The following is a 24699-nucleotide window of genomic DNA, read 5'->3' as shown; positions in this document are numbered from 1 at the left end:
TATTGAAATATGATTTCAATACACAACGAGATGCCATGTGCTCAGTGTCTTACATGTTAATAATCTAAACTTCTTTCTTTGATCCCTTTCCTATCACTCCCTTCTCATGGTCATTAACGCCATCTCCAAATCATTCTGCGTCTAGATAAGAAGGTTTGGGAATTTAAATCCGTAGGTGACATGGAAGTATCCTAGGCTAGAGGAAGAGTACCTGCCCACAACATCAACTGGCTGCTGGAAATAACAGTGCAGTAAAAACTAAACGGTCACTAAAGATAAAGTGGAATTCAGTTATTCTAGAAAATCTGGTTGATGGTTTTTTTAAGGCACTCGTATTCATTTTTAAAGTGTTTAATCACAAACGGGGCAAAGATTAACACTAGAAGAAGCTGGATGAAGGATATGCAGGTGTTCTTTTTACTCTTCTTGCAACTTTTTGGCAAGTTGGAAATTGCTTCCAAATAAAAAGTTATTTTTGAGTGCTTGATCAACATACACCATGTATCCTTAAAAACAGATAAATAAGAGAAAAAGAAATTTCCATATCAGAAAATGTTCCATTGATTTCAGTCAGTCCAAAGCGCCGCAAGTCCAGCTCCCCACGGTAACTTTCATGCTTACAAGATGAACCAGCAGACAGAAGAACTCTGGAGATGTTTGGCTGTAAGACTTTTAAAATAATCTTATAAAGAAAAAAGAAAAGGTTGAAGGAGTATAAAATAAATAAATCACTGCAGCACAACTCGCCTGTGTTATACTTTTAAAAAGTTATCCTATTAAAAAAAAAAGTTATCCTATTAAAAATTTTAATGAACACTGCATTTCCAAACCATCAGTATTAAAGTGATCTATTTTAGAATGCTTATCGCCTCACAAAGGAAGATTTCTTTAATTTCCAAGCAAGAATTCTCTAATTTCCCACATTTGTAATGAATCTAGCATTTCCCCCTAAAGCAGGAACGTTCCAGCTTCTTTACTTCCTGGCTTCTCTGAATGGCCCTTCTTTCATCTCAGGCCCATTTTAAAAGTAAGCAATTAATACGGTAGCATAAAGAAGGCAGGTCTTCCTCATGGTAGCATAAAGAAGGCAGGTCTTCCTCATGCTCATGCGTAAGGGTTTTGCAACGAGAAGATATTAATTAAATCAAGAACCCCCTTTCCACTTACCTTCAGGAATTGCTCTAAGTATCAAGAGTGATTCATTGGTCTGCTTAGTAATTTTATCAGCATTCTCTTGAAATCTCTTTGCAGTATTTTTCAATTCACTCAGTTCTAACGCGATACCTATTCAAAGGGGAAAAAGTGTTCCCTTTTAGGCTAGTCCTAAGAAGTTGCCTTGATGAGAGCTTTATCATTCCTGACCCATCTATAAAATCAGCAGCTTTCTACAGAGACCCCAAATATTGAAAGTTTTTCCAGCAAGACTTAACACCATTCATTATAAAAATTGTGTGTTTTGGGGCTTACTTGATCATCTTTTCTACTTTGTTTCCCTTTGCACTAATATTTCTTCCTAAATTCATGTCCAATTTAATTAGAGCTCTAGGGTGAAAAACTGTGTTTAAGTCACTCAGTCTTAATCAGACTAACTTCCTATCCACACCCAAGTCCTGGCCACCTTTGTCCCCTAGGTTGTAAGACCCCAAACATGGGCTCCTGCTCTGGAATCTTCTTCTCAGTCCCCCACCTGCTTCTCAGCCAGGGTCCCTCCCCTGCTTTCCTGCTCCCTTCTGACCACCCAATAGGCGCTCAACTCGTCCTCCTTCATGTTTGATCAAAGCTGTTGGATCAAAGCTTTTACTTTTAAAATTGCTGTTCATAATACACAATCACATTTGGATTCTGACCACCTGGTTAAAAGATAAATTATTGATAAAATCCATGATGAACATGATGGTTCTGCGTAAAATTTTAATTGCCAGAAAGTTCACTATTTTGTGGCCTACAAAATACCTTTAGTTATGTAAACTAAAGCTACCGCCCATCAACAGTGAGTTTGTGTTTAAAGCTTTATGATTGAGAATTAGGGACTTTTTATACTGTGAGATGAACATAAATTCTAAATTGTGCCACTCACAGAGAAACAAAAAATATGCACCTATCCAAGCCCTTGGCTCAGACAGCTGTGGAAGGGTCCAAGACTGGACATGGAAGTAGTCTAAGGGGTATGAGCCTTGTTTATGGCCCACCATTTACTCCCATAGGAAAAGACAATATTTTTGTTGTATTAGAGTATATTAAGGTGATAGGTACACCATACGTTATAAAACTTGTATGTTTCTCTCATACAACAGATTCCCCTGCCATTTTGTGTTATGCTTATTGGATAACTCTTACATATGCCAAAACTGCTTACTGAAACTCTTGGGAAAAATGAAACTGCACAGGTATTTTTTTAAATAGATAAATCAATAATGATTTAATTTGGTAATTATTTAATAAGAACCTATCACGAGTCTAACATTACATTAGCCCTGTGAAGAAGACACAAGAGGAATCAAACATAATATATCTTGGGCTTCCCTGGTGGCGCAGTGGTTGAGAGTCCGCCTGCCGATGCAGGGGACACGGGTTCGTGCCCTGGTCCAGGAAGATCCCGCGTGCCGCGGAGTGGCTGGGCCTGTGAGCCATGGCCGCTGAGCCTGTGCGTCTGGAGCCTATGCTCCGCGGCGGGAGAGGCCACAGCAGTGAGAGGCCCACGTACCGCAAAAAAAAAAAAAACCATAGTACATCTCTTCAAGAAACTGTGAAACCCTGAGAGATGAATAGAGAAGCACATGAAATCACAGATAACCTGACAAATGCTATGAAGAACAGCCAGGGCTCAGGCACTAAAGCAGCGAGTAGAGGTTTTGGTTCTCACGGAAGGCTTATCGAGTCTATGGAAGATTGGAGGGGACTGCACATTAAATGAGATATCACTAAAATAAAAATTATATGATGTGTCTATGATAGGAAACTGGAATATTATTGTGACAAAGAAATGTTAAGCTTCAAATTGCTCCAGGAAAGATGAATTTTCTGGAAGTATGTTCAGAGATGTGTCCACAATCACTCCGATATCAACACAGTCCAAGCTGGAAACTGACCTCCATGCTTTCTGCTCAGGCTATTGCCTTCTTTTAGAAATTCAGCACTGCGCTGGAGAGCCGCTTTCCCATTAGAAACAAGAGATTCTGAGGCCTGTAAAACAGAACAATTTAAACACAGCAACTGGAGGGCAGGGCGGAGGTGGAGAAAGCAACTCCATTCTATCAGAATAGCCTCCAGTGTAGTTCCAAACAAGGAAGTCAGCCAGATAACAGGCAGGGACAATTTAAACTGTCCTATCTTATGTTTAATATATGTTCTAGTTTGTGGCTGAAGAGAAAGAACACAGCCATTTTTAAATCTATAAACACAAAAACCAGCTGTTAAATGAAGATCTTCACCACGGGTAAGAAAAGCTGTCTCAAGAGGATATCAAGTAGCATTATCATTTTTGTTCTAAGAATTACTTATGACTTAGGAAATGAAAACTTACGTCACATGATGACAGAAGCCTTAAACAGATCCCACCAGAAAAGAACGTTGACAAGCATAAATTTAAGCCACTGCATGTCTGCTCAAGCACCTCATGGAAGGACCGCTGCCCCACAGTGCCCAGAAAAGGAAGGCGTACATGGAAGCCCCCAGGGCATTTCTTACCATGCTCGCCTTGCTTTCAGTCCTGAGAGTATCTTTCACCAACTTCTCTGATTCTTCAATCAGGCTCCGGATGTTGGAATGGACATGGGTTGCACTGGTCGCATTTAGGGACACATGACTAACATTTCCAAGGCCACTGTGAAATCAACATATTTAGAGATGTTATGATCAACTAAATTGAACTATCCCACTGTTATTAAAAGCCTTCCAGTTTCTTCCACCTTAGAGAATTATCATCAACAAGGAAGACAGGATTTCATGTCAACATGTGGATTCCCCTCGAACTCCAAAAGTAATCTTAAGAAGTGATAACACTAAGAACTGCTGTTTAATTAACACCCAAAGAAGAGATGACTGCTGTGTCCCATCTTTTAAACCATCCATTCTTTGATCTCTGTTCAAACCCCCTGCATGTGTCTGGGGTGCCGCTGCATGTTTGCATTGGTTGTAATCTCTCCTGCTACGACATGTGTTAATTTAAAAAAAAAAAAAAAAAAAAAAAAAGCTTTCCTAAGCATATATGAGGATGCTGAATCTTATTCCTCAAATAGTATAGACCAATTTGAGGAAATTCACTAGGGGTTTTGGAGGAGCATCAGATAATATTTCAATCATCTGAACTTTACTCTTGTAAGTGGGCAAATCACTCAAGAAGTTGCCGGCTGGTAATGGTGCAATTTCATCCAGCTCACTCTAGCTTCAAAATGAACTCTGACAATTGACACATCTTTGCCTGCTGAGCAACCTACTTCATTTTCTTCCCGAGGTTACTGAGTTGGGTGATTCCCAAACCAGACACCAGCAGTTACTACTTGACTGGCAAAATTCAGTGACTTATAAATAAAAGACAATAATGTCATTTAACTTTAAGTATCCCACCAGATTGCTTTTACTACTCATACTAGGTAAGAAAGATTTTGTTGTACCTATGCCTGTAGTCAGAACGTTCTTTTCTCTTTCGGGAAACGATGAAAGATGAAGAAATGAGAACTGAGTATGTAATTCCATTTTCTGATTCCGATGGCAGACACAGGCGGTAGTGCTCAAGGCAGCACATAATTTAAGCAATAGTCTATGTTATTCAATACATCGTTTCCAACTGCTTTCATTGTGTAAGCTAATCTTTTATGGCAGCATTCCTCAAACTGGAAAAATATTTATTTTTCTCCTTCCACAAAACACACCCAACACACAGAAACACACATATTCTAGTGTGTCCAGACTTTTTCCACTCATAATTTATAACAGATTCTAAAGAAATAAATGTATCAACTAACAATATTGTGTAAATCATTGATGAGGCCTAAAATCCCGATTCCCTCATTTGCTGCACATTAGGTCACCTGAGTACCTTAAAAAAAAGGAAAAGTACAGCTCACACCCCACAGTCTTCGGGGGATGGGAGAGAGGCAAGTGGACACAGGCATCAGTATTTTAAAGTTCCCCAGGGTATTGCTGCAACAATTTGGGAACCACTGGCCTAAAGCTGTGCTTCTCATTTAAAGGTATTTCTAACAAGCTGAGGATATATTTGACAAATATCCAAAAATATATGTTAAAATTATGACAGTACAATGGTAGACCTTCAGGTAGTAGAAAGTAATGGAGATGGTATCTTTCAGGAGTTGGAAAACAGATTCCCAACACTTCTAATAGCCCAGGACGGGCAACCACGACCTGCATCCACGCATAAAGCCCGCCAGATCACAAGGTCCAAGAAGACAAGATGTATAAATAAATCAATATCTGGTTCTGTCCATATGCAACCTAACAATAAAGTCCTGAGCACCAGGTAGATATTTAAGGCCTCGATGGCTTGATATCAGAGCATAGTATTTGTTTTCATTCCTATCTGGCTCGGTTTGCATTTTTCCATCATACGGTCCTGCTGATGGTCAACCACGTTACCAGACATGGGAGAAAATCCTCCTTGCCATGGAAATAAAAGAGAAGTCTTCATTTTTAGACAAAAAAAAGAATTTGACTCAACACTGTGATCAAAATAGCCACGCTTGTTCTCTCTGATCCACAGATCACAACCTGAGAATTCCTGCAAGGTGTGGTCTCACCTGTCCAGAGCACCTGCCAGTCTCTGGAGCTCAGTGGCATGATCCTCCGCTCTGTAGACAAGGTCCAATGCTCTTCTTTTGGACATCTGCATGACCAGGTCATCTACGTGCTGCCTGATTTTGGCAGTCCATAGAAGCAGCTCATCCCGGTGATGCTCTAACTGCTACATAGAGAAATTAACATTGTGACTACATGTGCAACTATTTAACAATGTATCTGAGACGTGGGAAGATTCTTTCAAAACTTTGGGTATTGCAGCTGTGCTGTGTTGGGACTTACTGCTAGAGCCTTTCCTGAAGCATTTGCAGGTGCAGTGGCAGCATCAAGCAGTCCTCTTCCTTCGGCGATTAGCACTGACGTCAAGTTTTGTTCTTCTTGAACACGCAGCTTTTTATCCTGTAGCAAAAATCACCTCTAAGGATGCTTCATAAAAGCAAGTCGGCTTCTGAACCACGGTGCCTGACACTATGTGGTGAAGTTAGCCTTCGGGGCTCTTTTTTTTTTTTTTTTTTTGCAGTACACGGGCCTCTCACTGTTGTGGCCTCTCCCGTCGCAGAGCATGGGCTCCGGACGCGCAGGCTCAGCAGCCATGGCTCACGGGCCCAGCCGCTCCGTGGCATGTGGGATCTTCCCGGACCGGGACACGAACCCGCGTCCCCTGCATCAGCAGGCAGACTCTCAACCACTGAGCCACCAGGGAAGCCCCGGGGCTCAGTTTTTAAGAAGCTAAGACTGGCATCATTTACATGGGAGAATTTGGTACCAGCTCTAATGGGGAGAGAGCTGGTAAGACTCACGTTGAACTCTCGCAGGTTGGCCCTGACAATAAACAGCAAGCGACTGCTTTCCTGGGTCTTCCTCTCTGCTTCCCTCAGGAGCTCTTCTGTGGCCTGCACTTTACTGTTGTGTCTTGAAAGGAGGCTGCTTACTGCTTCTTTTAATACCTCCAACTCTTCCTGCGGTTTCTGGTAATTTTTCTGAATTTGTGACAATAAATCTTCAGCAGCCCTGGGAAAATAATAGACGGTTCACATGGTAAGAAATGAACAACAAAGCTCATATCATTGAAATGATAGTGGAAGAAACTTTTTGTTTTATACAGGAGGTTCTTATTAGTTATCCATTTTATACATATTAATGTATATATGTCAATCCCAATCTCCCAATTCATCCCACCACCACTCCCCCCGACTCCGATAGTGGAAGAGACTTTTACATAATCGTTCTGAGTTTCTTTGTGACGTCCTAAGTGGTACCTCGTAATCTCTTAAAAAGGGAAACAATTTTTCTAAGATAGCTATTAGTATGGCAGATTTACACTTTATCCTTAATAAACTCTCCTTATTCACAAACTTACTAACGTATTTTGGTAACGGAATTAAAAGAAACCACCTCAGTGAATCGATTCAGAAAATTGGGACCACAGTCTGTGAATGACGGCAACTGAAATCTCTCATTATAATATGGCCAGAAATTGAAAAAAGGAGACTCTTCAGTGATTTGCTCTCAAGTTACCAGTGTATTTATACAATATAAAGGTTTTTCTGCAGCTAGTTAAAAAACAGATTTTATAAAAACTTTCAAATCCCAATTGCCATAAAGATAAAATTTGTACCACTGATAAAAGCAAGCTTTAGGAAATTGAAAGACATTTCCCCTATTCTTTTATAAATTGCTATTTCAATCAAATTTAAACTTAAAGCTCTATAGAATGATACAGTTTTCATACTACAGAACTTTGCAGTGCTTGAATATATCCCATGAACTTCTTGCTTCAATTTGTCAGAAGAACTTTGAAAAATTTCATGGAAAATGCCTTGTAAATCACCCTTAGCTTTCACATATTATCAGATCGCTGGGCTAAGCACCACCAAAAAACACCACAAAAAAACATTTTCCAAAGATACATATTTGAACTCTGACATCATTAGAGCATCATCAGGAATTATTTGAACATTTTTATGATTTTTAATGATTATAAAAATGATAGCAAGATGTTGCATTATGATACAGGCAACAAGAACCAAAAAGAGCACATGGGAAATACACAAATAAATCCAATATATTCCTAACATCTGGCCATGAATCTGTCAATTCATATTGTTAAAGAAGGTATCTCTCTAAGAAATTTAAATATAGAGGTCAAATTTTCATCTATGAAATGAATTTACCACCTAAACTGTGATCAGATGAAATGATATAGTCAGCAGTGACTTGAAAGACTAAAAAGAAAAAACACAAAACCCCTCAGCACTCTTCCTTAGCTTCTTCTTGTAAAATTTATTTAGTTAACACAGTAAAACAGTGTTTTTCAAACTGCGTTTCTCCACAAAGCTAGTGCCGTGAACAGGTAAGCAAGTTCCACGAGAAAGGGTTGCATGCTGCAGTACGTTTAGCTGTGTTCTCCAGGCTCCTTTTGGAGATCCTGAAACATCAGCCTGAAGACGTGTAGTGAAGACCTTGTCTCTCCTTAAGACACTGCATTTCCCAAATTATCTGGGCACAGGACACATTTCTTTAGTGAAATATCTTTTGATAGGTCTGGGGACACCTGCGTGGAAAACAGTTGGGAAACACAGCTACAAAGGATAATTTATAGGGTGCAGTAAAGGGAAAGATAGCAGGTCGGAGTTGGCTACCCTTAGAAAGGCCTGCTTGCCAGGCTGGCCCTCAGCTGGCATCTGCAAGTGCTCCCGCTGTCCCCTGACTGATAAGGGTGGCTCACTGCCTCGACTGTTTGTGCAAACAATGTGGTTTAGGCTGAACACCTGCTTCCCTCCTGGGAGTCTGGAATGTGGGTATGTGCTGGGCAGAGGGAGCCTATGGGACCAGCCCCCACTGAAAACCTCAGATGCTGAACTCTATGGGCTTCCCTGGGCATCACACACAAGCTGCTACATTTTCATTGCTGGGGGGGAGAGTGTGCTCCGTGGTCCTTCCTGGGATGGAGAGAGTGTAGGGAGCCTGCATGGGCTCCTCCCAGCTCCCCTGCATCTTCCTCATGATCCAGCGGTGCATCCTTAATATGCTGCTCTAGGAAGTCTCAGCCCTGAGTCACGGGAGTCCTGGTGAAACTCTGAATGTGGAGGTGGCCTTGGGGACCCTGACACGCATGATAAGCAACTAGGTTGTGTGCTAAGTACTCTCACTTACAGGATTGCTGTACTTCAGCATAAATTATCAATCTTCTAAGAATTATAATAAAAAGGCTCAGAAATAAGTCCTAAAATAATCCATGAAATTTGAAATGACTTAAGTACAAGGATTATCTATGGAAGAAAGTGGAGGCCTAAGAATGCATTTAAAAATCTTTTTAAAATAAAAGGTCTCAGTAGTAATAATTTAACTTACAAATTTAAGAGAGAGATCAAGAATCTTATTAATAACTTAATTCCAAATAGAAATAGAAGAGCTACAATGACAGAGAAAGGGTGACAGGAGGAGTGCCTAGTGGGGACGAGGGTCAGGGGGCACAGGTCGGGAGAGGGCCCCCTGCCTTCTCCCCTTCCTCTCAACTGCTACTCAGAAAGTCAACTTTTCCCAGTTGGACTGTGAGCTCCTAGTGGGCAAAAGGCTTTATTGTTCTCTTTTGTGTCCCCAAGTCCTAGCACAATGCGGGCCACCTGTGGGCTCAATCCACTTTACTGACCAAATGACATGACCGTGGAAGGTACTGGTGGGGGGAGGACCCCTGCAAAATGACTCCTGAGATCTGCAGGGATTCCCCATCTGAGGGAGACGTGCAGCCGAGGGAGAGAATGAATGAGATGACTGACCACGTGTGGCGCTGGGAGGACCTTGAGCCTAGGATGAGCTGGAGCCGGGTGGATGGGGGGAGATGGTGAGTGAAGAGGGAGGCTGGAATGAATACGTGATGTTTACATGTCGTCCAGGAGGCAGCGGGGAGCTGAGGAAGGTGGGGAGAGAGCAGGGTGCCCTGGGGTGGCTGCCTCAACTGCAGGTGGGCCCTGGGACCACCTGCATGGAGGTATGAGCCTTTCCCTGTGGGTGGTCCCTGCACCATGCATCCAGTGAAGGGAGGATGCAGGGGAGGGGCTGCGTCAGGGAGAGGTGATTACAATCTAGTGTAGGTGCACAGTCATGGTCTCTGAGCTGATCATGGAAATTTCACCCACCCATCTTCTATGGACTGGGTCTAAAGTGTACTTCCTGTTGTTTAGGGCTGGAAAATAACGGGGTTTAATGTCAGACAGATTTAGGTGTGTAGCCAGATTTCATATTGTCCTGCATGTGGGGCAAGTTACTAATATTCTCTGGGCCTCAGTTTCTCCAGCTGGATATTTCCCACCTAAGAAGGTGGCGGGGATGAGCCGCTGCAGTCCATGAGGGGTGCGGTCCACACCACCAAGCACAGAAGAGGTGCTCCGTAGATGGCAGCCCCTTCCCCATCCCCTGGGTCCTCGCCCACTTCTGAGCCCCCCTCGACCAGTCCATAGTCCTCTCAGGGCCGTTCTTGGGCCCTAACAAATGTTCTAGTAATTAGATTACGAGTCTCCTCTCCAAATCCCATGCAACATAAGTTCCTCCTTTTGTTTCTCACAGAACAAATTAACAACGTCAAAAATCCCATTCAATGATGAAAATAGATGTAAGCTCAGCTCTCTCATGTGTGCCGGTAGAAGTGGATGTTGTTTTTAAAAACGTTTTAGAAAATAATTTGGCAATGCAAGTTGGGAATCCTCAAAATGCAAACTCTTTGGCTAAATGATTTCACTCCTTAACATGTACCCTGATAAGATAATAATGTGAAATACAGAAAAAGATTCTTATCTAAGTTGTTCATTACAACATTATTTAAAATAGTAAAATATACTAAAAATAGTTTAAACATCTCACTATAGAGACTGGAGTTTTGATGGAGTATTATGTGACTAAACCAGTACTTAAGACATTTATCACAACCTGGCAGAGACAGCTTTGCTATTACATCAAGTAATTACTGTGTGAAAATACTAAGAAAAAAAGCCTGAAAGCAAATTACAAGCTCCTAGTGACCATGTCTAACAATTCTTTGTGATCTGTCATTTCACATCATGGGTTTTGATGACCGTGTGCATGACTGAGCTAAATTAATCTGACAGGAGGCCAATCTGTCCTAGAGTTCACAGCCTCAGTGGTAGCCACTGCCTGTGTCTGCTTCCATGAGAGTTTACAGCATTACACTTAATCTTCAATAAAGACAGTATCATGAGTTTTTTTTTTTTGTTCACACAAAGCAGAAATGCTGTTTTAGGGTCACAGAGAAAAACCGAACCTATGACATAGTAGCAAAGATAGAAATTCTACTGATCACTCTTTTCTCTTGTGGAGGGGCCAGCACCCAGCTCTTCCGTGAGCTTCTGCCCCACCGCGCGCTTTCTTTCCTTCTCCACTTGCCTCCTTCCCCCTCAGCTTTCAAGTTCCTACCTCGAATTGGTTGTGTCATGAATGGTATTCAGGCACTTACTTGAGTCCAAGAGTGGCATTTTGGTGCAACTGCAGGAAATTCCTTTTCTGAATGATTTCCAGCAATGAAGTAATGTTCTTTTGCATGTTCTGAAGAGTAGAACTGGGTAACTGGACATCTTCATCCAAGGTCTGATTTAGAGTTGCTGCCCTTTTGATGATTTCTATGGAGAAAATATATCAATCACTGAATAAGTTTCTCAAAAACGGACAGTACTAAAATGGAAAAACTTAGAACCTTCTCCAGTAAGACCTGCTCTGCTCACCTAAACTGGATTGAACCTCTAGCCAGGCCAGGTCAGCCCATATATCCCAATGCACTCTGGACATCCTCTGTCAAAACACTCATGGACTTGGGATTACTGGTTTACTTCATGTCTGCTTCCCCAGTACCCATAAACTGTAAGGGCAGGGGCTGTGCCTACCACACTCGGCAGCACTCCCTGCCCCTGGCACGAACATCTGCATGTAGAAGCACTCAGTAATATTTACTGCAGGAACAAACCACCAGTACTTGACATACTCTTTTTTTTTTTTTTTTTCGGTATGCGGGCCTCCCACTGCCGCGGCCTCTCCCGTCGCAGAGCACAGGCTCCGGACGTGCAGGCTCAGCGGCCATGGCTCACGGGCCCAGCCGCTCCGCGGCATGTGGGATCCTCCCAGACCGGGGCACGAACCTGCGTCCCCTGCATCGGCAGGAGGACTCTCAACCACTGCGCCACCAGGGAAGCCCGATACTACTCTTTTTTAAAAAACATGTCATTTGTTCTAATAATATCCTTACCTTTTGCCCAATAAAGTCTGATTCGTATTGGAGTCTATACTTTTTATGCCCTTACACCATAATCCCAAAAGAAAAGCCAGAATTTCTGGTAGCCAAAAAACTGACAGTAGCATTCTAAAAGCCAGATCAGATGGGACATCCCAGTTGAGTAGGGAGTAAATTACTCTGGTATTAGGACATACTTTGGGACCACACTGAAGCTCCAAATCCCATCAACTCCTATTCTGGGCAGAGAGATGGTGTTGAGAGTTTAGCTAAGCTACTCTGTGGTATTGCTGCATCTGTGTCCATTTCATTCAGCTAAGTGGCCTGCAGGGACCTTAAACTAACAATGGCCCCTCATGCAAGCATATACCCTAGACGCAGCCGCAGAGGCAAAGCAAATGTAAGTTCTGGATATGACTTCCCCAATGGCCCTAGTGATCGACAGTCTTCCTGTCTCCCAGCACCTTCCCCTTACATGCCCCGTAGATAAGGTCCCCAGGGACTTACCAAAACCCTGCTCTTTTGCTTTGGATTGGCCAATCTGGCCTTAGCCCAGGAACCCCAAAGCTCTCCACGCACAGACCCTAATAAAGGCCTGTGCTCCAGGTCCCATCTCCCTCTCTCTGCCTTGACCACATTGTGTGGCCCCTTGAGATGGGCTGGCTACTTCCTCAGGCTGGACCTCCCGAGGAATCAACTGCTCTATCTCATCTTCTCTCGTGGTCTGTTGTTGGACCTCGGCTCACCACTCGGCAAATGTGCTCCGTTTAATAAGTGTTCATTTGAAAAATTCATAATGGATGGGGAGGCACCATATCTACTTGATACTAAGGACCGAAGTTTACAGCATGATGTGGAAAAGAAAAAAGGAAACATCCATTTTTTAAAAGATAAAACTCTCAATGAAAGACAATGATGTGGACACAGGGAAGGCTCCAGGTGTCCAGTCTAGGAGTCTAGGACATGGTTACTCATGTGCTGAGTGAAGCGAATAAGCTTTTCCTACCGAGCAAGCCAGACCCACCAGACGAGGCTCCGAGGACACTACCTTGGATGTCTGCCTGCAGCTTCTCCGTAAATGTCAGGAGGTTGTGACTCTTGTCGAGGATCCTTTCGGTGGCCCTGGTCACGTGCTGACTCCGTGTTAACACTCTGTCCAGCTGATGGAAAATAAAGGCCTCAGTTTAGTTTGACTTTGAATACGATGCAAACTTCGGCACTCCAGATGTTGCCTCTTTTAAGCAAAAAACATACTCCAGGACACAGAGTCAAGATGTACACCATCACCTATGCTAAGGTCAACAGTTGGGTTGGAAGTGGACTAGGTCGTTCATGAAATGATTTACTGCTCACTCTGTGTGAGAAAAGGTGGTCTATTTTTTTAAAGGCAACCTAATTGGCCATGAAGCCACAGACTCCCCCTATGTCTCCATTGTGAAGACCTCATGTTCACTTTAGGACCCAAATATGCAGAACCTAGAAAGTAAAATCTTATTAATTTCTATTGACCGTGAGAACTTAGTCAAGGAGTTAAGACATAGAGTTAGGCAAACGGGCCTGCTTCTGCCAGGCTGGAGACCTGGTACTCAACACCTCCCAGTCTCATCAGTAACCTGGAGTAATAATGACACTGCCTCACAGGACTTCATGATGATTATATGGGATGATGTCTGTTAGGCCGGCAGTCCAGGGGCTGACAGCTACTCTCAGCTGTTATTTTTATTAGGAATGCTCTAATTTGTGAAAAGAAAGGTTTCATAAATTACAAATGTAATTTCCAGGAATGTAAAGTAACTCAGAATGGTTCTAAAAGTGTTTTCTAGTCAAAATCCAAAGATAATCTTCTTTAATGGATAGAAGAATTTATTTTCATCAGCTTATCACTTCCTACCAAATGTTTGCTTGCAGAGGTACTTTAAAGCCCACATATAAACCCTTAAACTCTTCCCAAATCATCATTAATTCTAAATTAACAGGAGCCAGGTTAATACATTTTAGGGTGCACGATTGTATACGTGTGTGGATGTTGAGAGACAGAGACAAGATACATATATACACAGATACACTATCATACACATATCAATGTGCATACATGCATATCTATGTGTGTGCGTGTGCAGGCACACACACAAAATCCATGAGTGAAAATTATAAATTTAGCAATAGGCCACCCTCACCATCTGCAAATGAGCAGATTCTTTTTTGGTCACTAGAAACCATTCATCTGGCATGGGCTAAACAGAACAAATAGCCCCCTGCTGACATCAAAGTCCACAAATCAGAAGCACAGGGCTGAAGCCTGAGTGTTGCCGACACCACACAAGTAGCTGCACTGGGGTTGGGGGCAGGGGTGGGGACCTCCGTTCTCACCATGTGCAGTGAATCCAGGACAGGGAAGAAGCCCCATCTTTTCATGCCACCCACCCCTGGTTCACAGGAGGAAATGAGAGGTGATGGTAAAGTGGCAGCCCGACTCCTCCCTCAGCGGACAGGACAGCAGAAATTAAATCAGGAGCCTCTTCCCACTAAAGCACAGAAGCTGGCAGCATCAGAACCAATTTGAACACAAAGTACCTGGAGCACAGCTCCTGGGAGGAAGAGGCTGCCCTGATCTGATCAGAACCTTCCAGGCAGCCCCCAGCAAGGGCTCACAAGGGCTGGAGTGGGTGGGGGAGCGGGCCCTTGACGTGAAGAACTTACCTTCCTTTGCAGGTCCTCTGTTTGTTCTGAGACACCTTCAAGCTGAATCTTTGCCAGTTCTTTCTGTATGTTTACTTTTAATAAAGAGTCCTAAAAGAATGAAGAAAACAAATTATAACGCTTCAAAATAAATCTCCTGGTTCTTAACTAACAATCACCTGTTATTACCTTTTTTGTTCATAGAAAGAAATTCTCCTTTCCTTGAAATTGCATTAAAAAATAAAATGAATCACATTCATTTAAGTTTGGACTTCAGGAACATGGTTCCATACTGCCATCTTTTGCACTGAACTTCCTATGTAGATATGAATTTAAAGTCTGGTGGGTTATGCAGAACTGAACTGCTGCAATTCCTGGGTGAGTCGGGTCGAACTTAACAGTAGAATCACATATATTTTAACTATAATTGCTAACACGTCAAAAAATGCTTGCTAAGCTAAAATACAAAAGTATTAAGTAAAGAAAAGCCTTTATAATTACTAACAACTAGGTGCTTAATTTATGCCAACACTCTTCTAATTTCTTTACTTGTATGACTTTATTCAAACCTTGTAACAACACTTGAAGGGGCTAGATTATTGTTTACGGTCAAGACAGTTATCAACTTGCCCAAGTTTCAGTGTAGGTCAACAGTGAAAACAAGAAAAAGTGAAGGGTTCACAACTTTAAACTCCTGAGAACTTTACATAAACATAAAAAGTCATTTAAGGGAATTAACAAGGTGGTTTAAATGAGGGAAGATCACTCAAAAAGAGTTAAAGTTGAAATCAAGTGTTTATCTCACGTGGTAAAAAGAAATAGAGTTGTACTGCTGGAGCCCAAACTGAGAGTAGTACTTACTGACTGTGTCTATAGTGAGTAGAAAAGAAACTTAAACATTTCTTTCCTTCCTTTTTTTTCTTATCTTTCAAAACATTTTGTTCTATTTGAGGAAAAATAATATAGAAAAATCTCTTAGAGTTTCCTAACCTTTCTTAACTCCATTATATCTAAAGAGAAAAGACCGGGATTAACAAGAGTGGATCACTGAAGCAGCTGTATTCCACTGTGCGTGCACGCACGCGTGCACACACACACACGCATTGCTGCATAGCAGTGAATTAAATATCTCAAATTCTAATGCATAGGCTTTAAGCCAAATTAAGAATCACATTTTTTCCCAATTAGAATGAAAAAACGCTGTCTAGTAAGTTAATTTCTTACCTTCCCACCTTCTTTTGGACCCAGATCAAAACACAGATTTTAACTAAACATAAAACTATGATTTACCCTCAGAGATTTTCATATAGTCTTCCAGGGAGGAGGAACTTTTGTGCCCTGCAACTCCAGTTAAGAATAATACACTGACAGAAAATAGTTCATCTTCATTCAGCACATTAAAGAAGATGTCATCCTGATTCCTTTTCTGTGTTTGTATTAGGTCAGCTGTTTTCAACTATCCAAAGACCTGTTATAAACAGGGGTGAGTGGATTGTCCTATTCCAAAAGGCAGGAGAAAGAGGAACACAGAGGAAGAGTCTACAAGGAGGCATCTATGGATCAATTCTTGACCAATTAGAGCTGTCCCACAGTGAAACGAGTTATCATGTGGATGATGCAGTCCCCGGTCAGGTTCAGGGGAAGAAGGCCTGGCGCCTACCAGCGCTGGACACTGGGACTGAGGCTCCTGCACCAGTGGGGAGCATGGACAGAGAAAATGACCCCTACTGTCAGGCCAAGTCTTCACCTCCCCATGACACATGTTTCTATCCATCTCTGCATTCCTAGTACCTACCCGGAGATATTTCGTTGTATTTTCCAGGTTTGACAAAATCCCATACGGGACAGGGATGATGCTGGAGAGGTTCACAGAGAGGATGGCATCACCCACATGGTCCATGTCATTCAGCAGCACGCCTCCACATTCATCGTCACAGGCTACAGGGCAGAGGAAGTGCAAGTTAAAGCAGAGCGGCCGGCACGTTTTCCCGTGTGTGCGCACGGCATCCTGTAATAACAACATCTACAGTGCTTCCGAGGACTCATCCCATCTTATCCTCATGCCAACTGTGCCTCGGGAAGTAAGCAGGTCCCAAGCCCCTGTTCTCAGATGACGATGCCCAGAGGCACACACATTAGTGACTCCCCAGGGCCACACAGAAACGCTGCTCCAACCTTTACAGCACGTTTGCCCATCTTTGACTTGGACCAACGGCCATGAATTCCAAGTGCATGTCCTGTCAGGGCCTGGTCTGTGATTTCCTCAGATAGTTTGCAGACACCTTCAGCAAGTACAAACGAAGGGAAGTGGAGAAAGTAACGGATGTGTCTTGCTAATGACAAACACACAAAGAAAAGCAAAAGAGCTCTGGACTGCCACGATCCTGACCTTGCTTCCTTCCTACCTTCCCCGCGAACCACTGAGGAGACGTCCCAAGGTCACCACCTCATGTACTTGCTATTCAAATAAATCAGAACTGGCGGAAAAAAAAATTCCACAACAGCCAAGAGCTGAGGCCATACGTGAAATCTGGTGACACAAATGAGCAGCCACAGAGGTGTCCTCTCTGCTCTGACTGACCCTTGGCTCCACTAGAGGGGACATTAACCAGCTGAACCATGAAGCTGGCATTGCTGTGCTGCTGATAGTGATGGAAAGATAAATGCTGTTATCCTAGAACCTTCTCCTCGGCTCCAAACGCACTTCACAAAGTTCAGTTCGGCAGATGCAAAGGAATCTATGATTAGTTAAAATAAAGTAGGACTTTCTCTATCCTGCCAACGCCACTGGGCGCCGTACCGGGAAACCATCTGAGAGGAGAAACCACCTTTCATCCTTGAGAGGAGTGATACCCACACACACAGTCGCTCTCCACCAGAATGTGCCTTGGTTCACAGTCCTCACAGCGGAGCCCTGTGGCCCCCGGCCTGCAGACGCACTGCCCGGACTCGCGGTCACAGTCACTGTGGACAGAGCCATGCGGGCTGCAGTCACACCTCTGGCAGGTACCACCCGGCATCTGAGGGTTCCCACGGTAGCCCAAGGAGCACCTACAGAAGGAGACACGCAGGACAGACAGGAGGGTCAACACCAGTGAGTAAATACACAGAGCAGCTTCCCAAGGACAGTAATCACTTCTGCCACGTGAAGTGCAGAGAACACAGGCCCACTCACCTTGTTCTGCATTTTATTTCCTGAAAGGAGGATGAGATGGTCACAAGGAAGTGCATTTACCTATTTTGATGCCCGGGGGGTTTCATTTTGCATTATCAATCATGCACATCCAAACTGATAAGGGCTCCCGATCACTTTCATAAATATGTCCTATGTGTATAAAAGGGGCAGGTGACATACCTTTCACAATATTGTCCTTCGTAGCCCGGAAAACAGGCATCACAGCGGAAATCGTGATCACCTTCCAAGACACAAGTGGGACTGAAACTGGAAGAAAAGAATTTTTTTTGAATTTTCAGATACACACTTCAAATCTTTCTTAGGGTACTTATTCATTACTCTTAGGGTACATGATACTGTCCTAAAAAACAAGTGATTACACCGGACAATTGGACAAGTTTTTTAGAGCTTATACTCTTTGGGGCAAAAAAAAGGAAAATAAACACGTAATCGATACAAGCGGTTGCATCTCTTGTATCTAGAAGATACTCACAGATGCCTGTCCAGTGACAACCATGTGAATGCTGAGGGAATGCAGCCTGATTTACAGAAGACAACTAATTAGTCACCAAACAAGAAAGCTTCCCAGGTGAAAAGGGGCTTGTTCTGAGAGGTACATGAATTATCTGACTTATTAGATGAAAAGGTGTCTGGAGAGAGCTGCACGTGAGCAAACATGCGGAACAGCAGGGAGAAGGGAGCTGGACCAGCGCTGGGGATACACCTGACTGCAGTGAAAGGCAAGAGAGAAAAGCAGGGGAAAGCAGCAGAGTGAGGGCGGGATCTCAGGATAACTGGACCTAAAGGTGGGGAGTCAGGCAATGGGCTACAGCAGCAAAAGGAAAGAGCACCGAAAACTGGATAATCCACTCAGATTCTGATCCCCTCACTCGGGGACTTCAACTTCTGGCCTGTTCCTTTTTCTCAATAACCTCTGCCTCCAAATTTTAAATCACCAACTAGAGGCTCAGCTGGGTACCTACAAACCACTAAAAAAACACCTGGGGTATCTGGCCAGTAAGAGAAGTTCCCAGCATGAGTTACAAGGTTGCTATGAGCCCTGCTTCACTTCTGACTTTTTTCCCTCCTTAAACACTAAAGGGACAGACTTCAGTGAAAACATAAAATAAGTAGAGAATGAAGCACGTCTTTCGGGGCCTCTCAGACGCACAGCACACACGGAACGTTCACACTCTCACCGTCTCTTCCTAATAGTGTACTAATTTATTAGTGTGTGGGGATGGTGTGGACTTTCTGTAACTGAAGAAGTAAAATACACAAACAGTATAGAACTGTGCAAAGTAGAAGTGTGAAACACCCGCCCAGACATTTCTCTGGGCACGTATAGCTGTGGAGCTGTGGACATGGACATACATACGGATATGAATGTTTTCCAAAATGGCATCATATCATATGTTCAGTTTCATAATTCCCTTGGCCATTTCTCCAATTCTGTACATACAGATAATGCCTTATTCTTTTCTCAGTGTTGGTACAATATTTCACTCTAGGTACGTACCACAATACACTCTAGGTATTTAATCAATCCCGTGTAGGTAGATATTTTAGTGCCCTCCTCCAATTTCTTGTGAGTACAAGCAATGCCCATCTTTATACATATAAGCAAGTATTCATATAGCTTAGATTACATGAATGAAATTGATGATTCAAACTTTATATACAGGTTTTATACAAAAAACAGCAGTAGCAATAAATTTTAGGATGCTTGATAGTTTACAGAAGATTACACAGTGCCTCTCATTAGGTATTCACTGTCAAGCGACACTTACTTGGAGACAATAAAAGAAGATTAGAACAAATATTAAAAGGAAAACTTCATTTTAGTATACCAAAAGTTGGTATTTGATCTATACATGTTCAATGCCTTGTCAAATATTCTAAGCAATAATGAAATGTTATTTATGAATTACAATTTTCGTTGCAACTAAAGAGGACCCACGGATATTCCAATTCCCGCCTAAAATCTGTTTCTTTTATGTGTTCAGATAACTCTATACAAGCATCATGAGTACGAGGTAGAACCTGGCCCCAATTTCCTTACCATGCAGCATTTCTGCACTTCATCAGACATCAGCATGTATAAATTCTAACCCCATTCCCTTGCATTAAACAGGAACTGAATTCTTCGTATCATTATTCATAAAATTAATAACAATTCATCTCTAGGCACACTGGTTCCATAGGTTGGAGGCTAAAATTAGTCTTCAAAAAAACAAAACCTGAAAGTCCTTTCTTTAATGGGTTCCATTCTAACACTCAAAACTAACACACAGATACTTTGCTTTTGAAAAGATTCTCTTCAAATGCTGGAAGAATGAACACTTTTTCTTAAAATTAGCCTTTCTCGACACATGCAGAGTATTCATTAAGACAGATCACGCAGAGGCCCTGGAAAGTGAAGCTGAGAGTGGAAGCAGCCCACCTTCAGCAGTGGGTGGTGCGGGCGTGCCAGCACACCTGCAAGGCTCACCTGGCAGGGAGGTCGTGAGGACAGGTGCAGAGAGAGCAGTCGCTGGCCGAGCCAGTCACCTTCCCGTAGTACCCGGGGGCACACACATCGCAGTGGTCTCCGGCGGTGTTGTGGCTGCAGTTCTAGGGCCCCATGTTTCAAAAGGAGAGGAAAACAATGGGAAACTGTTAGAACTCATTCTCATCTGGCAATAGCCCAGCACTACCACATTTCATATCAGTTGACATTTTTTTATTCTCAAGGAAGGGTGAGCATTTTTCTTCATATTTTTAAAATCCTGGACACATTGGCAGCTCTGTGGCCTTCGTTCATTATAAGATTGCATTCATCTGACACAACCTAGAAATTACCGATACATTCTTCTTATAGAAAATATACCCAGTGCGGCCAGCTTTCAAAGCCTTAAAATATGGATCTAAAATGTACAGGGACCCAAACAGTGATGTGAAGCACACTGATTTGTGCATAGTCGGTGTTTAGTGATCACACTGGGGGGTTGAGAGGGCAGAAGTAAACGGACAGATGATTCAGGAAATCGACGGTGGGTTAAGTGGGCTGTGTTCTTTCCTGGGTATAAATTAACAGGTCAGCCGCTGACCTGAGAACTTTGTTCTGGTAGGTCAGGAAAGGTAGGGGAATCATTTAATGTCCTAGGAGTACCTAATCTTGTCAAAGTGCTTAGCTCCACCAAGGAAAGATACAGCATGAAAGAACCAATTAACTTCTCAAACTATCTGTGTGACTTTTGTCCCCGTGATTGGCCCAGGGACCTTCTTAGCTAATTACATCTCACCTGAATTTGCCTGAAATCAATTCTCCTTAAATCCTTAAATGAGATTTTCTCATCTTCTGTATTAGGACTTTACTTCTGCCCAGAGCGTGAGCTGATTAGAATGAATAAATTTTTTAACAGTGTTGCAGCTATCTGCATCTTCATTAAGTCCATTTTACCTTGAATGACTGGAATAATTCTTTAATTCCAGATATATAATGAAGTCAGCCAAGGTGAACACACGTCTTTTTAACTGAGGAGAACCATGCAGTGCTTCAGCTTCTAAATTCACCTGGGCCCTGCTATGGTTTAACAGTTTTCCCAGTGGAGACTGCCTTTAAATTCCACAAATGAAAGATGCTTCCAAACAGAAGAAGATGGATCTGGTGTGGGAACCCTGGTTCCTGTGTTTAGGCCACAGCCAAGATCTCTAAGGCTTTGGTGTGTCTTTCTTGGTGGGGAGCTCATTTTCTTTCAGTGAGTTACTTTGCCTGAAGCAGGTTAGTCTTGGCACAATTTAGACAGGGAACCAATGTTCCCACATGAGTTGTCAGAAAGAATGAGGTTTCACGAGTAGGGAAAGAATATCGGGTTATTCTATGTTATCGATAAGGTCTCGTCGGCTTAAGGAAAATCCTGGATGCTAGAGTTTGTCCTCAGGAACACAAGACTTCTGTCTGGGTCACTTGGTCCTTTGCAGTGGTCAGAACTCTCCTTGTGTCCCTGACGGCCTAGGGTTAGGTGGCCAGGAAACAAATGCACACTAAGACCTCCAGGACAACATGCAGTTTTTAACAAATGCAAGGACAGGGCATCACTTTACACAGAGAAACACATTTTCAACTTTGACATTAACTCGTTTTGAAACCTCCAGGTGACCCTTCAAATTCTATGACAGAAAGTTCTCACATACTTTGACTACAACCACCAGTACTGCAAGTAAAAACAAGAGACGGGCTTCCCTGGTGGCGCAGTGATTGGGAGTCCACCTGCCAATGCAGCGGACGCGGGTTCGTGCCCCAGTGCGGGAAGATCCCACATGCCACGGAGCAGCTGGGCCCATGAGCCATGGCCGCTGAGCCTGCACGTCGAGCCTGTGCTCCGCAACGGGAGAGGCCACAACAGTGAGAGGCCCACATACCGCAAAAAAACAAAAAAAAAAACAAAAAAAGCAAGAGACACTTGAGTAATTCCCAAATTGATGTCCATAAACAGATTCAAGGAAGTAAAATTTATAAGAGAATTTCCACCAACAATATCAGATCACTTAGCTAGACCTTTCTGAAGGAAATATATGTATATCTTACATTTAGCTAAATTTAAACTCTCTCTAAATCAAGAAGCTTGTATGACCTCGAACTGGAAGTGTAGACGCTCAGGGCCTGCTCTAATTCTAAGCGTCAGGCAAGTACCCAAACAAACCAGCGTACCAGACACTTCCCCGTTTCAGGGTCACAGGTGTCACTGTGTTTGTTGCAATTGCAAGGCACACAGGGAGCCAGCAGAGGGCGCGGTCTCCTGCCATCACCTTCTGGAAGCCTCCCTCTGTGGTAACCAGGTGCGCAGTCCTGAGGGAATGCAAAAGCAAAGGAAATGAACAAGAAACCTGATTAACAAATGCGCAAAGGACTTGATAAAAGAAACACAAATGACTAAACAAACACATGAAAAGATGCTCATTAACACTAATCATCATGGAAATGCAAATCAAATACCAGCTCACATGCATTAGGATGGCTAGTATCAAAAAAAAAAAAAAAAAAAAACCAAAACAAAAAACCCCCAGAAGATAACATGTTGGCAAGGGTATGGATGGACTGGAAGCCTTGTGCTTTGCTGGTGGGAATTAGAAAGGTGTGGCACTGTGGAGCAGTATGGTGGTTCATCAAAAAGTTAAAAACAGAGTTACTGCATGATCCAGCAATTCTACTTCTGGGTATAAACCCCAAGAACTGAAAGCAGGGTCTTGGAGAGATACTGGTACACCCATGTTTGTAGCAGCATTATTCACAATAGCCAAAGGTGACAGCAACCCAAGTGTCCACTGATGAATGGATGGATAAACACAATGTGGTCCATCCATCCAATGGACTATTATTCAGCTTTAAGAAGGAAGCAAGGGACTTCCCTGGTGGCGCAGTGGTTAAGAATCCACCTGCTGATGCAGGGGACATGGGGTTTGAGCCCTGGTCCGGAAAGATCCCACATGCCACTGAGCAACTAAGCCCGTGTGCCACAACTACTGAGGCTGCGCTCTAGAGCCCGTGTGCCACAACTACTGAAGCCCGCATGCCTAGAGCCCATGTTCTGCAACAAGAGAAGCCACCGCAACGAGAAGCCCACGCACCGCAACAAAGAGTAGCCCCCGCTTGCCACAGCTAGAGAAAGCCCGCACAGCAACAGAGACCCAACGCAGCCAAAAATAAATAAATAAATTAAAAAAAAAAAAAAAAAAGAAGGAAGCAAATTCTGACACACTCTACAACATGGATCCATCTTTAGGGCATCATGCTAAGTGAAATAAGCCAGTCATAAAAAGACAAATACTGCATGATTCCACTTAAACATGAGGGACCTACAGTAGTAGATTCATAGAGATAGAAAACAGAAGGGTGAGACTCGGGGAGGGCTTAGGGGCTTTAGTGTTTATTGGTTACAGAGTTTCAGTTTTACCAGATGAAGAATTCTGGAGACTGGCTGTACAGCACTGTGAGTGTACTTAACGCTATTGAGCTGTACACCTTAGAAACGGTCAAGATGGTGAAGTTTATGTTTATGCCTATTTTACCACAAGTAATTTTTAAAAGGCAAAAATGACATAATAGAGACACACAGCTCTCTTCATCACTCGGAGCTGCTGTAACAAGCATATTTCAACCCGAAACCAGGAAACGGATTTTAACCACAGTCTCCCTACCTGACATGAGAATCCAGCTGTGCCAGGAGGACAGAGACACTTCTCTAAAAGGGATGCCACCTCCCTCTTGGGGTGCGACTCTTCAGCCTTTCTGCCAACCTCCATAGAAATATTTGAGATTCTGTGAAACCGTTGGGTTAAGAAATGTGAGAGGAGACACTAATATTTAAAAAGACACTTTCTTGAAACAGCACATTACAGAATAATGTTGGCACATATATAAAACAGCTTTCCTGCCAGTTTGAGAGTAGTTCCTACTCACAGCTGTAAAGGAAATGGGTAAAAACACACTAAAAGCACACTAGTCATTATACAGGGAAGGTCCGCAGCCAAAAGTTTAGAACTTCAATATAATGTTAGAGAAAGCACACCTACAAGAATCTGAAGTGCTAGCTTGGCCATAACCTAGGTGGCTTTCTTTATGGGATTAGTACTACATGAGCAGGGGACAGCATCCTTGATGCCTTGTGACAGAGAAATGGGCACTGCAGTTTAAGGGCAGAAAATAGCAGAACTGTTTTGTTGTTTACATAGAAGATATCACCAGTATGTTCTTACATGTTATATCCACATTAATACAGGAAATGGATAATTTATGTCACTTTTCACATATTTCATAATAATATTAACATTTAATAAGGTTTTGGTGAGGAACAGAAATATATATATATAT

The 24699-nt window shown here is 42.8% G+C and overlaps 1 protein-coding gene across 1 annotated transcript in view; it reads right to left on the bottom strand.

Moving 5' to 3' along the window:
• The window catches only part of LAMA1 (laminin subunit alpha 1), a 153529-nt gene that overhangs the window by 37566 nt on the left and 91264 nt on the right, over positions 1-24699 (bottom strand). The window contains exons 28-42 of the mRNA XM_007458457.1: positions 24027-24147; positions 22540-22677; positions 20338-20459; positions 18027-18113; positions 17529-17722; positions 16467-16609; positions 14693-14782; positions 13041-13152; positions 11225-11387; positions 6555-6765; positions 6037-6153; positions 5757-5920; positions 3688-3823; positions 3090-3183; positions 1168-1284 (exon numbers count right to left, since the gene is read on the bottom strand). Coding sequence (XP_007458519.1) covers positions 1168-1284; positions 3090-3183; positions 3688-3823; positions 5757-5920; positions 6037-6153; positions 6555-6765; positions 11225-11387; positions 13041-13152; positions 14693-14782; positions 16467-16609; positions 17529-17722; positions 18027-18113; positions 20338-20459; positions 22540-22677; positions 24027-24147 — 2009 coding nt within the window. The remainder of the gene's footprint in view (positions 1-1167; positions 1285-3089; positions 3184-3687; positions 3824-5756; positions 5921-6036; positions 6154-6554; positions 6766-11224; positions 11388-13040; positions 13153-14692; positions 14783-16466; positions 16610-17528; positions 17723-18026; positions 18114-20337; positions 20460-22539; positions 22678-24026; positions 24148-24699) is intronic.

The sequence above is a fragment of the Lipotes vexillifer genome, unplaced genomic scaffold, assembly GCF_000442215.2.
Source record: "Lipotes vexillifer unplaced genomic scaffold, Lipotes_vexillifer_v1.1 scaffold447, whole genome shotgun sequence".
Taxonomy (NCBI): domain Eukaryota; kingdom Metazoa; phylum Chordata; class Mammalia; order Artiodactyla; family Lipotidae; genus Lipotes; species Lipotes vexillifer.
The sequence above is the reverse complement of the archived record's forward strand: the minus strand, read 5'-3'. Positions and strand labels throughout refer to the sequence as shown.